Here is an 11,509-nt window from a genome sequence, read left to right on the forward strand (position 1 = left end):
CTTTTAGAGGTGCCTGAATTTGAGTGTATGCATAGACCTGGCTTGCGGGGAGGGGGGGTAGGGGGGTAGGGATGGGGCGGTGGTCTTTGCAGTATCAGGGAGGCCAGCCAAGAGCTTAGTCTGAGGAGACAGCAAAGTGAGCAGAGGATCTCACCCAATAATTTACTCTGGAATTATTAAAATTACTCTGCCTCATGAGCAGAAAGCAGAGAGCTGTCTAGGGCTGTGGTCAGCAAACTGCAGCTCGCGAGCCACATGCAGCTTTTTGGCCCCTTGAGTGTGACTCTTCCACAAAATACTATGGCCTGGGCGAGTCTGTTTTGAAGAAGTGGCGTTAGAAGAAGTTTAAGTTTAAAAAATTGGGCTCTCAAAAGAAATTTCAATCATTGTACTGTTGATATTTGGCTCTGTTGACTAATGAGTTTGCCAACCACTGGTCTAGGGTAATTAGAATCCCTGAACAAGGGAACCAGGTCAGCAGCCAAAGGGAGCAATGAGGAAATTGGTGTTCGGCTTTTATAGTGACAGCAATCCAGGTGCTGAGTTCCTCTGCCTTCCTTCACTCCAGTGGCTGCCAGCTGCCTGCCATCACCATTTGTGGTGCCTCTCTTTTCTGGTTTTTTAATTTTAATATATATATAATTTTTTTTTTAAAATTGAACTCTAGAGAAAGGGGAGAAAGAAACATCAACGTGAGAGCAAAATATCGACTGGCTGCCTCTTGTATGTGCTGGCAACCTTTCAGTGCACGGGACAATGCCCAACCAATTGAGCCACACCAGCCAGGGCCTCTTTTCCATTTTTTGTTGTCTATTCCCATATTATACAATACAAATAATCCATGCTCTTGGCAAGATAAAAAAAGTTTAAAAAATTTAAACAAAAATCACCCATAATCTTGCCCCATAGAGACTATTACTCTTAATAGTTTCATGTTTCCTTCCAGTCCTTTTTTTTTTTTATACATTTATATATAACTGGAAACATACAGTGCATTATTTTTTATATTCCACTTTTTCCAGTTAATATTTATGTCATCATCATTTCTTCCAAGTTATCAAAAGTGCTCAGATAACACATTTTTTAAAGCCACTTCTTAAATCATAGTGCATGCTTAAAGCCTTACATTGCAGAGGAACCGTTGGGTGCCCAGCCCTGAAATGCCCTTGCCCATAGTGACTGCACCCCCCAGTGTGAAAAAGTATTAGCCAAGGCCTGGAGTGAGCATGCTTCTCTCTTCTCTGCACAGTAAGCTGAAATTGGAGTTGAAACATTCCAACATCGATTCCTTCAATGTGAGTTGTTTTCAGTATTTCTTGACTGTCTTGTCCAAGCAGGTATCACGGGGTTCAAGAAGTGACAAGGTCCCAGAAGACGCACTGCAGTCTTGCTGGAAATGAGACAACTCATCTGAAAATTAACCAGCCTGACAGAGGCATTGCCTGAGGGCTCAAGGGGCGACAGGACAGGGACACTGAGAGTATGAGCTTTGAAGAGAGAGAGAGCTAGGCTCGTAGATCTGCTCTGCCACTTGCTAGCTGAGTGACCTTAGCAAATCACTCACCCTTTTGAAGCCTCAGTTTCCCTGACTGTAAAATGGGAATAGCATTTACCTCAAATGGGGGCTGTCATATAAAATGGGACAATGAATTCAGTAAGACGCTTTGACAGAATGTCTCACATAAGCTCCCAACGTATGTTCATTATTGTAATAATGGTGGCCCAGGTACACAATCCCTGATGGGTTTCAAAATTGAGACTTTTTGAGATAATATATGGGGCATGCACCACATTATAAAACAATTCCAGCAGGATGTGGGGCAGCACTCTATAATCCACCACATTACTATTTCTGCCACCAAACTTTAAAATATGCACACAAAGTAGACAGCCCTATGACGGCTGCGGTCATTTTGCCTTAAAATGAGCTTGCATGCAGTTATGGAGAATGAAGTTCAAAGAGTTGGGAGTTTGAGGGACTGCGAACAGGGAGCTGTTTATCTGTGGTAGTGATAGGACAATCAACCTCTTTTGTAAATGGAATGACATGTCGATGTGTCCAGAGGTGGGGCAGCTGTTCTTTTATTGGACTCACTTTTATTCATGCCTCATTTGACCCCTTTGCTCTGGCCCCTCCTGTTCCAGGTGAGGTTGCTGGAATCCATCTTCAATTACTATGCATCCTACATCATATTTCCCTCTCTCAATGGTAAGAATAGCTGCTACTGACGGCCACGTGTGAAGGTTGAATTCTGCCCTTTCTGTAGCATTTAAGGTTCATTTATTTAACAAATTGAGCCTGTATTCTGTGCTGTCTGGGGTACTGCCCCTCAGAGGTCACACTTTGTGGGAAAGGCATACGTAGAAGTTGATCAACGCCACAACAGGAGGAAGCACTGGGGCTGCAGGAGCTAGGAGGCGGCACTGCACATGACTTAGAGGTCACCCCAGGAGGTGAGGGCTAAGCTGAGTCCAAAGCACAAAGAGTCAGACCCAAGAGGAAACATCTCAGGCAGCACATGGAGAACACCTGGAGTTAACACCGTGAGTCCTGAGCCAGGTCAGGACTGTGGTCCTTGGGGAGAAGTCCCTGAATAGAAACTGCACAGCCCAGGGCTGGCCACTTTGGGTGATGATTGAGGAAAGGCTCTTGAAGGGATAGAAACACATTTTCCAAGTGTTTGCCTGTGTGTATTTCCCCCCAACCCCCGAAAAAAACACACACAGCCCTGAAACCAGTAGTCTCCATTATAGTGGTCCATTCTCATTGCCTGGCTGCAAACGCAATCTCTGTCTCCCCACACCTCCCACCTCCCAGTGTTTTCTGTCCAGCCCACTCTGCTGTTTATCTTCCAGAAAAGCTTGAGGAAGGCTTCCCACTGCCTCTGCCCAGGGACACTTACCTCAACAGCGTGCAGCTCCAAATCCACAAGGTCAGTGAGAAGTGGGGCCTGGTGGGCTGCTTTTGGGTTGATGGATATTAGGGGGAGTTCTTAACTCCCACTTAGGTCCTAGACCTAATTTTCACAGAAAAAAATGTTTTGAATTTTGGTGTATAAATGGTAGGTTTTGATGATCTGAAATCTGGGTTTATACACAATAGCTCAGTTCTCAATAATGCAAGTCCAATGTTAATTGAACACGTACAATGTGCAAGGTCCTTAGCCATGTATGGCAGGATGTGCAAAGCCATCGGATTAGATGCAAAACTTTGGAGGTGAGGAGAGGCCACCTGAAGAAGTCCTCAATGTCCTTGGTGGAGTGAGTCTCCACTGGGCTACTGAGCAGCCCTCCTACCCACAGCAGCAAGGGATGATCCTGGAGAAAAACTGGCCATGCCTTCTAGTGGTAGGAACCCATCAGGGCAGGGGACAGGGACAATCATAGGACAATTTGATATAAATCCAGAAGTACTAGTTTGCAACGTCTTCACTGTTCATGTTCTTTTAAAACTTCTTCTTAAAAAAAAAAACCATATTGATCATATTTTTTACTCTAAGGTAATCCAGGACTACATCCTCAGAATTATGTGAGGGGAGTGAATTCCAGCAGTACCCGAGTATACATTATTCCCTGGGAGAAAACATTTTGGAGTGGTTATGGATGTCTTCCAGAAACCAGAAGCTTAGAATATGCAAAAATTTATTGGGGGCCAACAGCTGATAAGCTTTACTTTTATTTTAAAATATATTTTTATTGATTACAGTGATGGAGGATAGAAATATCGATGAGAGAAAATAATTGATTGGCTGCCTCCTGCATGTCCCACACTGGGGCTTGAGCCTGCAACTTGGGCATGTGCCCTTGATTGAAATCGAACCCAGGACCCTTCAGTCCACAGGCTGATGCTCTATCCACTGAGCCAAACCAGCTAGGGCAAGGACAATTTTATAAAGACCCTCCTTTTATAAAAGCCTAAGGTCTTGGTTTCTGCACTAACTGGGTTTTTATTTGATAACTTGCCTCTCCCTGAGTTTCCTTTCCAGGAAGCTCCTATGCAACTCAGATAATGGCCTTTCCTGTCTGCCCTTTTGTCTTCTCTGCAGAACTTCTTGTTCATAGGTGCCAACATTGACTAGACTGAAGACCGAGGAGCTCCTGTGGCTGGAGGAGTGGACACACCACAGCTGGACTTGCCCTGTGGAGTCCCAGTGGCTGTGACCATTCCGTTTCCTCTCCCAGGAGTGTCCCTGTCCCCATGGACACTAACCACCAGGAAGCCTGCCTGACCATGGGACACCTTCCCCAGCTTCATCCTCCTCCTCCTCCCCATGTCCCTACATGTTCTTTGCAGCTGTCCTCAGCTTTACTCTGGGGAGCTGAGCCCATCTCCTTACCTGTCTGGTGCTAAAATAAACCTTGGTGAAGAAAAAGCATGAACCGTGTCCAGTCACCACGCAGCCCAAAGCATCCTACTCAAGGTTAAACATGTGGAACACCTTAGTTGTACCTGTCATCTGATGCCATGGTTAAGGGAGCAGGTGTCAGATACAAGGAGCTCAGCCTTGTTTTTGTCACTTCCTTGGTGTGTATTTATTGAGATGGGACAAACAAAAAGTGAGGGAATTTACAAGACCCACATTATAAGAAGTGTTGAAAGGAGTTCTACCTGAAACAAAAAGACCCTGTATACAAAACTGAGCAACATGACATTCTCAATATACTTATCAGTGACTCCTTGAAGGCTCAAACTGTATTCACCATCATCCCATTTCCAACATTTGTCTGGCTAAATTGCCTTTTTAAAATGAACTTTCAATCTGCCCATCTTTCCATACTCCCGACTCTCGAATCTCCCACCAGCTGCTGCCCCAGGCCTCCAGGCCCCTGCAGCTCCCAGGCGAGGATCGTGCCTCCTCGACCTTCCGCCGGGTTCCCGGGTCCCCTTGGTTGCAATGCTCTCCTGATTTCCGCAGGCCGAGGACCAGGGGTGGCTCCTGCTTCACAGAAGCAGGAATATGACCAGATATTTGACAGGATGTGCCTGGTGTCCCCATAGCAGCAATTACCAGTTGCCAACTTTTAAGTGGACCCAGATTCTTTTTCTTGGCATCTTTTCAGGCAGCTACCAGTGACTAAAATGGGTCCAATAGTCCTTGGGTAGGTCTTTTTTGTTATCCTCATCTGAGGATTTTCCCATTATTTTTAGAGTGGAGGGGGATAAACACCGGTGAGAGAGAGACACATTGATTGGTTGCCTCCCGCATGTGACTGGAACAGGGCCAGGAATAGAACCTGCAACTCAGGTATATGCCCTTGACTGGGAATTGGACCCTCAACCCTTTGGTGCGTGGGCCTATACTGTAACCACTGAGTAACACAGGCCCAGCCAGGGCCTTGGGTAGGTGTTAAAGAGAAGGGGAAGACAGAAAAAGCAGCTTGGGGGCAGAGTGGAAAATGTCAGCCATGAAGAATGCCTGCCCCTGCAGTAGAGGCCATCAAGGTGCCAAATTAGGGCAGACTAGACAGCCTGGATTCTGCTCAGCCCAGCCCATGTTTCTATTGCAAATGCAGAAATGGCCTTTGGGTCATCCTCATGGACAGACTCCCCTATCTGTAAAATAGGATTAAAAAATTAATGCATGCACACACATCCTCACATTGTGGTAGTTTTTAATTTTAAACCAAAGATCTCCAAAAAGCCAGAACCCGAGGACCCCAGGGTCCAATGGCAGCTGCTCCATTCACCCTGCTCCCACCTTCACAGTGACCTGTCCTCTCAAGTTGACACCCTGCATTTTACACCCCAGATAAGTCTACCAACTCATCCCAGTTTGCCTAGGACTTACCTGGCTTTAGCAATCCAAGTCCCTCGTTCTGGGAAACCCTCAATCCCACAAACTTGGACAGTTTGGTCACACAGCAGGCAGCTTTTCATGAGCCAACCCCCAGAGCTCCAGGACACCCCACTTTCTCTGACATCAGCATCCGTCTCTCTAGTCTACTCTTTCCAAAGCCTTGGCCTGACTGCCCCTCAACACATCAACTGTCATGGCTCCTAAATCTGAACCAACTACCATCCTTTGCTCACCTCCTAGTCCTAACTGAACACTTTAAACAACCCCCGTGCCAAACCTCAGGAGAGTGAGAACACTCCAGGTCTGAAAACGAGATCTGGCCCGTGACCCACTTTCTCCAGGCCATCTTGCTGGCACATGGCTTGATGCTGATTCAAAAGGCAGACAAAGCATGTTGGTAAGGTTTATTAAATGGGTGGTGGAGGAAAGTGATAAGCAGCTACAAATTCAAGAGAAAAATTCTTGGTTACTAAAGTCATTCCGGACACGGGGCTGGACCCCTACAGGTGCTGCTGTCAAGACGCAGAGCTGGTTGAAGTGGACCCCAAGCTTCCCTGACCTCTTGTGCAGAGTGAAGTCCGTGATGCTCTGAGCGGTCGGGAGGGGGCGCTGTGGTGAGGCTTCATGTGGGGACCTCCCTCTCAATTCTCTGTCCCTCTGGTCTCCACAACCACCACCAAGAGATCTAAAAGAAAGGAAAGGTGAGTCCAGTGATTTGGAGCTGGCATTTGCATAAACACAAAACAGCTTATCCTCTAGCCCCAGCCTTAGGCATTAACTCACTTTGGTGAGAAATATCAGGAAACACAGCTCCCAAATCATCCTGAGGGTCACCGATTCATGGCCTTGGGACTTTCTTCAACGGTCTCTGATCTAAGGCTGGCCTGGGACAGGAAGTGTACAAATATTTAGCCTCTAGTGCCTCTTCTCCCCAAGCAACATCACCAAGAGGGTCCCGATCAGCCAGGCCCAAGCTCCCAGTTTATGCACACCAAACGAGGTCTTTCCTGAATGGAAAGGGCAATAAAGAAAACTGTATTAAAAGCCCACTTTTTATAGGAAATTATTTTCTCTCAAGTGGTTCATGACCAGGACAACTGACCCAGATAATAGTAACCCTCAAGAGGAGACAGCTCAGTCCCCACTGTCAGGGGCTTTGACACAGGTCCCACTGCATCCTAACCAAGGGAAACAGACCACCATCTTCAGCGGCTCTCACATCGTACTGTCACTATTTATCTGCCTCGCCTGTCACAGGCCCTGCAGCAGCCATCCTAATTCTACAAAGACTCACTCTGTATGACCTAGCCAAAAAGACAAATAAAAGATAACCCCCCAGAAAGACTTGTTAGGTGCCAGATCTTTGAAGATCAAGACTGCCAGGCCCTTCCCTGCCCCGGCCGGTGTGGCTCAACTGGGTGAGCATCGTCCCATGCACTGAAAGGTCGACAGTCCAGCGTGTGAGACAGATGGAGGTTTCTCTCTCAAATCAGTAAAAACCAATAAAAACATAAAAAAAAAAAAAAAAAGACTGCCAGACCCAAAATGAAAGCTAAATGAGAAAACAGCATCAAAGCTTGAACACATTACATAAGCGAGCCCCAACTCAATCCACAGCCTGCTATACTCAGAGATATGAATTACAGGTGGTGGTGGTGGTGATAAACTGTCTTTTCAAAATGGTCACCACTGTCCATAAATCCTCCAACATGACTGAGGAGCCCCAGACCTGGTAACCAGGCTGTGCGACAGGACAAGCCTCTGATGCAGAAGGGGCAGAGGGCAGGTTGGGAAATCTCACGTTTGTTAGATGGCCGCCTGTACCAGGTGGCTCACATGTATTTATTCTCACTACCTTTCACAGCATCATGAGACATAAGGCAAAAGACATGGCAAACTGCATCCCATCCTCAAAGACGAGAGACATGAATGTCAACAGAAGAGTACCTGGGAACTAGACAGGAGCTCAGACCAAAAGTGGGGACCAATGAGAATACTTTGACCTCACCTCCAACTCACCTCAGCGAGGACATGCCTTTCAGGGCACCATGCTGCATCTTCTGAGTCTACAGAGTGAAGGCAGCACCACAGGTTTCTGCCTCCTACAGAACACACCTGCACGAACAAAAGGCAGAAGATGCTGACTCCATGTCTGGGTGTCCAGTCAGCAACACACCATTCTAACATGAACCAGAAAGCAAGCCACGGTTCGAGTCTACAAATACAGATGCCAAAGATCCACAGGCCTGAAAATGTCTTCTTTAGTAAAACCCAGAATCATCCTTTTCAAGAGAAACCACAAAAGCACAGGTCAAATGTCAGCGATGAAGAAGTAGAGGAGACTAGGTCACCGCTGGATAGGTTCACAGGTGGGACCAGAGTCCCTGGTGTCTAAGCCCACATGCTTTCCGTCACAGCAGCCTGCGGACTCGGAAAGGTGATGGCCCAGGGAGCCCCTGACACAAGCAGGTTCCTGAAGGCCCCTCTCCCGTAGGCATGTGAAGGACTGCCCAGAGAAGGGACACATCTGTGAACTCACGGATGCCCCCTTTACCTCCCTTCCCTCACATTCCACCCAAGTCCCAGGGAGTATGGAGTATGCATGTGGCTTTACAGATGTAAAGTGACAAAATTCCAGAAAATGGTCTGAAAAACTTACCTCAGGACCCCATGGTCTGCGCCCGGCTGAGGAGACTGACATGAAGATGACTGCCATCTCCCATGGCACCTCTGCACCCGCAGACCCATCTGCAAGGGACAAGCCATGAATGGCCACTAGCAGCAGTGAACACGGCACAGTAGCTGGTGGATTAGAGCACCCACAAATGTGGGCCGTTACTACGAGTACCCAAATGGCCACACTGCCGTCTCAGAAACAAGAACAACTTAACTCTAGGAAGGGCCTGCAGATTGTCTGTAATCAGGAGTAACATCCGCATCATCCTGTTGCCAACTGTGACCAATTTGTTGCTAACAAGTCTGTGTTGAAAGGATGCCGAGCCCAAGCTTTAGGGAGGGTGCCATGGCTGACTGGCAGTGACTAGCAGAACCTGGAAGGGTACCGGGTAGGGGGAAGGCCCCATGTCTACCATCTAGTTTAAGAGCCTGCTTACATATACACTGAGTGGCTAGATTATTATGATCTCTGAATGCATAATCTGGCCACTCATTGTATATATATTAGAGGCCTGGTGGATGAATTTGTGCATGGGTAGGGTCCGGCCAGCCTGGCCTGGGAGAGGGAACATGGGTAGTTGGCCGGCCTGCCTGCTGGTCGAACTCCTGGTGGAGGGGACAATTTGCATATTAGCCTTCATTATATAGGATATACACTGAGTGGCTAGATTATTATGTGTTTAGAAATCATAATAATCTAGCCACTCAGTATATATCCTCAACTGTATTGTGCTTGGCCCAGCTCTATTGCTGCTCAAGTCCCTGCCCCGTAATCTAAGGGAAGAGGGAAAACCACCTGTGATGGGCCATGGGCCCAGTCCGCCCCAGACGAAAGGTAGACCACAAGAAGTCTATCTTTCAATAGAGAAACACACTTTTCCAGTGGGTGGGCGGGCGGGTGGGGGAGGGAGGGAATATCTCAGTCCAGGGCATTGTTCAATGGTTTTGTTCCCCTAACGGCCCACAATGGGACGAGAATCATTTTGTCATTTTGCTGTTTCTGTCCAGGTGCTGTATGTCAGCCCCTGAGCACAATGCAAAATAAGACTGAGGCACTGCCCTCAAGATCGCAGCATGGGGACACGATAAACAAGCCAACGCTTTCCGGTGTGATTGGTGCCAAGCAGTGGGTCTGAGGATGCGGGAAGGGGTGCATGTGATGGGGAGGCACAAAGGTTCCAGGAGGGGAGCCCTAGGAGGAGAGTGACTGCTCCTCACCATAAACTCAGTGCAGCCGGGCATAAGGGACTCTCAAAGAGCCGCACAGCACCAGTACCAGGAGGTAACACAAACGGGTGGGAAGACATGTCCGAAAGCGTCAGGGTTTGGAAGGGACATGGGTGGACCCTCCAAACACGGGGAAAAGCTCTCGCAGTTCCTCTCCCTGCACTATCAATGACCAGGGCACAGGCAGCCCACGATCACTTTCGAATGCAGGGGCAGAAAAGGCAGTGAGTGAGGCCAGAAGGGAGGCCACTGGCAGCAGCCGGAGAAATGGCTGAAGAGAGAACGGACCAGCACACAGGTCAATGACCAGGTTACAACCGAAGATTACAGAAGCCACATCTCATTTTCAGAGATTACTTACCCAGTCCCTGCCAAGAGCTGAGAGTTAAAGGAAGACTAACAGTAGGTGGGCTGAGAGTCCTTGAGTTCCGAGACTGGGTGTGAGCAGCACCAACACTGCACACCGGCAGCATTCCCACTCGGGCTCAGAGCCCCGCTGGTCACGGCTTAAACCCGCGCGTGGCTCTAAAACGCAGCCCTCTGTCCATTAGAACACACTGTTTCCTCTCAGCATCACCGGAGCCTTCACCAGGGGCTCTCAGAAGAGGGCTGGGACCTGAGCCTGCTGGCCCAGGGGTCAAACCTGGGAACACCGGGGAGCGGCCATCACTGCGCTCTCCTCGCCCCACACGTCTGGCCTCTGAGCCTGCACAGAACTTGAACTCTAGAGAACCAGACAGAACATCACTTACCTGGGACCTCATAATCCAGGATCTCATAATCCAGGATCTCCCTGAGGACATTTCCCATTCATGGGACAGCAGTCACATGACACGCCTGCAGGGGACAAGAAGCCAGCATGTGATAGGCCACTTGGCACCGCTTGTATGTCCAGAAAACCATCATGCTCAACAGAAAGCCACTTGGGAAGTCCAAGTGTTAGGATATGGATATGAATGCCATGACAGCCTGTCTCCCTTGAACCTGTCTACTTCATGCTCTGTCACTGCCACTCACCTAGGGCTGTCCCCTTAGGAAGGGGCAAGAGTGGGTCCTCTGAATATGAGGAAAACCTTACACCTTTTCCTTTGCCTGCATTACAGGACACGGGCGCCCTTACTCACTCCAAACGCAGGCGGAGAAGAGGACACAGAGCTGGTGACACTGCAGACCAGAGCTAAAAGATCACCGTGATGTCTCCACAAGCAACCCATGCACTGCCCGAGACAGCACCCCGTCAATCTCCCCTGTTAGGGCCTCACAGACACCAGCTCCGAGCCAGCACTCAACAAACCAGACACCAGGGGCCTGGAGGCCTCTCAAAGCTGGTGGGAGGGTAGTGGTGTGTGCAAGCTCCAGGGTTTGGCAAGGGATGGGGTGGACCCTCCAAACACGGGGAAACGCTTCCAGCCACTGCTCTCCCTGCACTATCAATGACCGGGGCACGGGCAGCCCACAGTCACTTTCGAATGCAGGGGCAGAGAAGGCAGAGAGTGAGCCAGAAAGAGGAGCCCATGCAAACAGCCATGCCCAGGATCCTGAGCACTATCATCGCTCCACAGAGAGTCCACCTCCCCTCATCATGAGGGTCCATAGGACCCCACAGGCCTGGCTCAGTGACTGAACATCGGTCACTCAAACCCGGGTCACGCACATGCCCACGGTGCAGGCTCCATGCCCAGTGGGGACTGTGCAGGAGGCAGCCAATTATTATTGATGTGTCTACTTTTCTCTCTTTCCCTCTCTGAAATCAGTAAGATTAAAAAAATAAATAAAACGAAGAAACGCAACCCAAGTTTCACATGTAA

The 11,509-nt window shown here is 48.7% G+C and overlaps 1 protein-coding gene across 3 annotated transcripts in view; it reads left to right on the forward strand.

Annotated features, from left to right (window-relative positions):
• The window catches only part of LOC311624962 (lipopolysaccharide-binding protein-like), a 47,360-nt gene extending 41,308 nt beyond the window's left edge, over window positions 1-6,052 (forward strand). For 2 of the 3 annotated variants that reach the window (XM_084888687.1, XM_084888686.1), the window contains 4 exons: window positions 1,250-1,295; window positions 2,146-2,209; window positions 2,857-2,933; window positions 4,047-6,052. In XM_084888687.1, coding sequence (XP_084744813.1) covers window positions 1,250-1,295; window positions 2,146-2,209; window positions 2,857-2,933; window positions 4,047-4,079 — 220 coding nt within the window. In that variant the 3' untranslated portion in view covers window positions 4,080-6,052. Of the gene's footprint in view, window positions 1-1,176; window positions 1,296-2,145; window positions 2,210-2,856; window positions 2,934-4,046 lie in introns of those variants that run through there. The other variant, XM_084888688.1, reaches the window with a different exon arrangement.
• The last annotated feature ends 5,457 nt before the right edge of the window (window positions 6,053-11,509 follow it).

Source organism: Pipistrellus hanaki (assembly GCF_964339955.1).
Source record: "Pipistrellus hanaki genome assembly, chromosome: 6".
Taxonomy (NCBI): domain Eukaryota; kingdom Metazoa; phylum Chordata; class Mammalia; order Chiroptera; family Vespertilionidae; genus Pipistrellus; species Pipistrellus hanaki.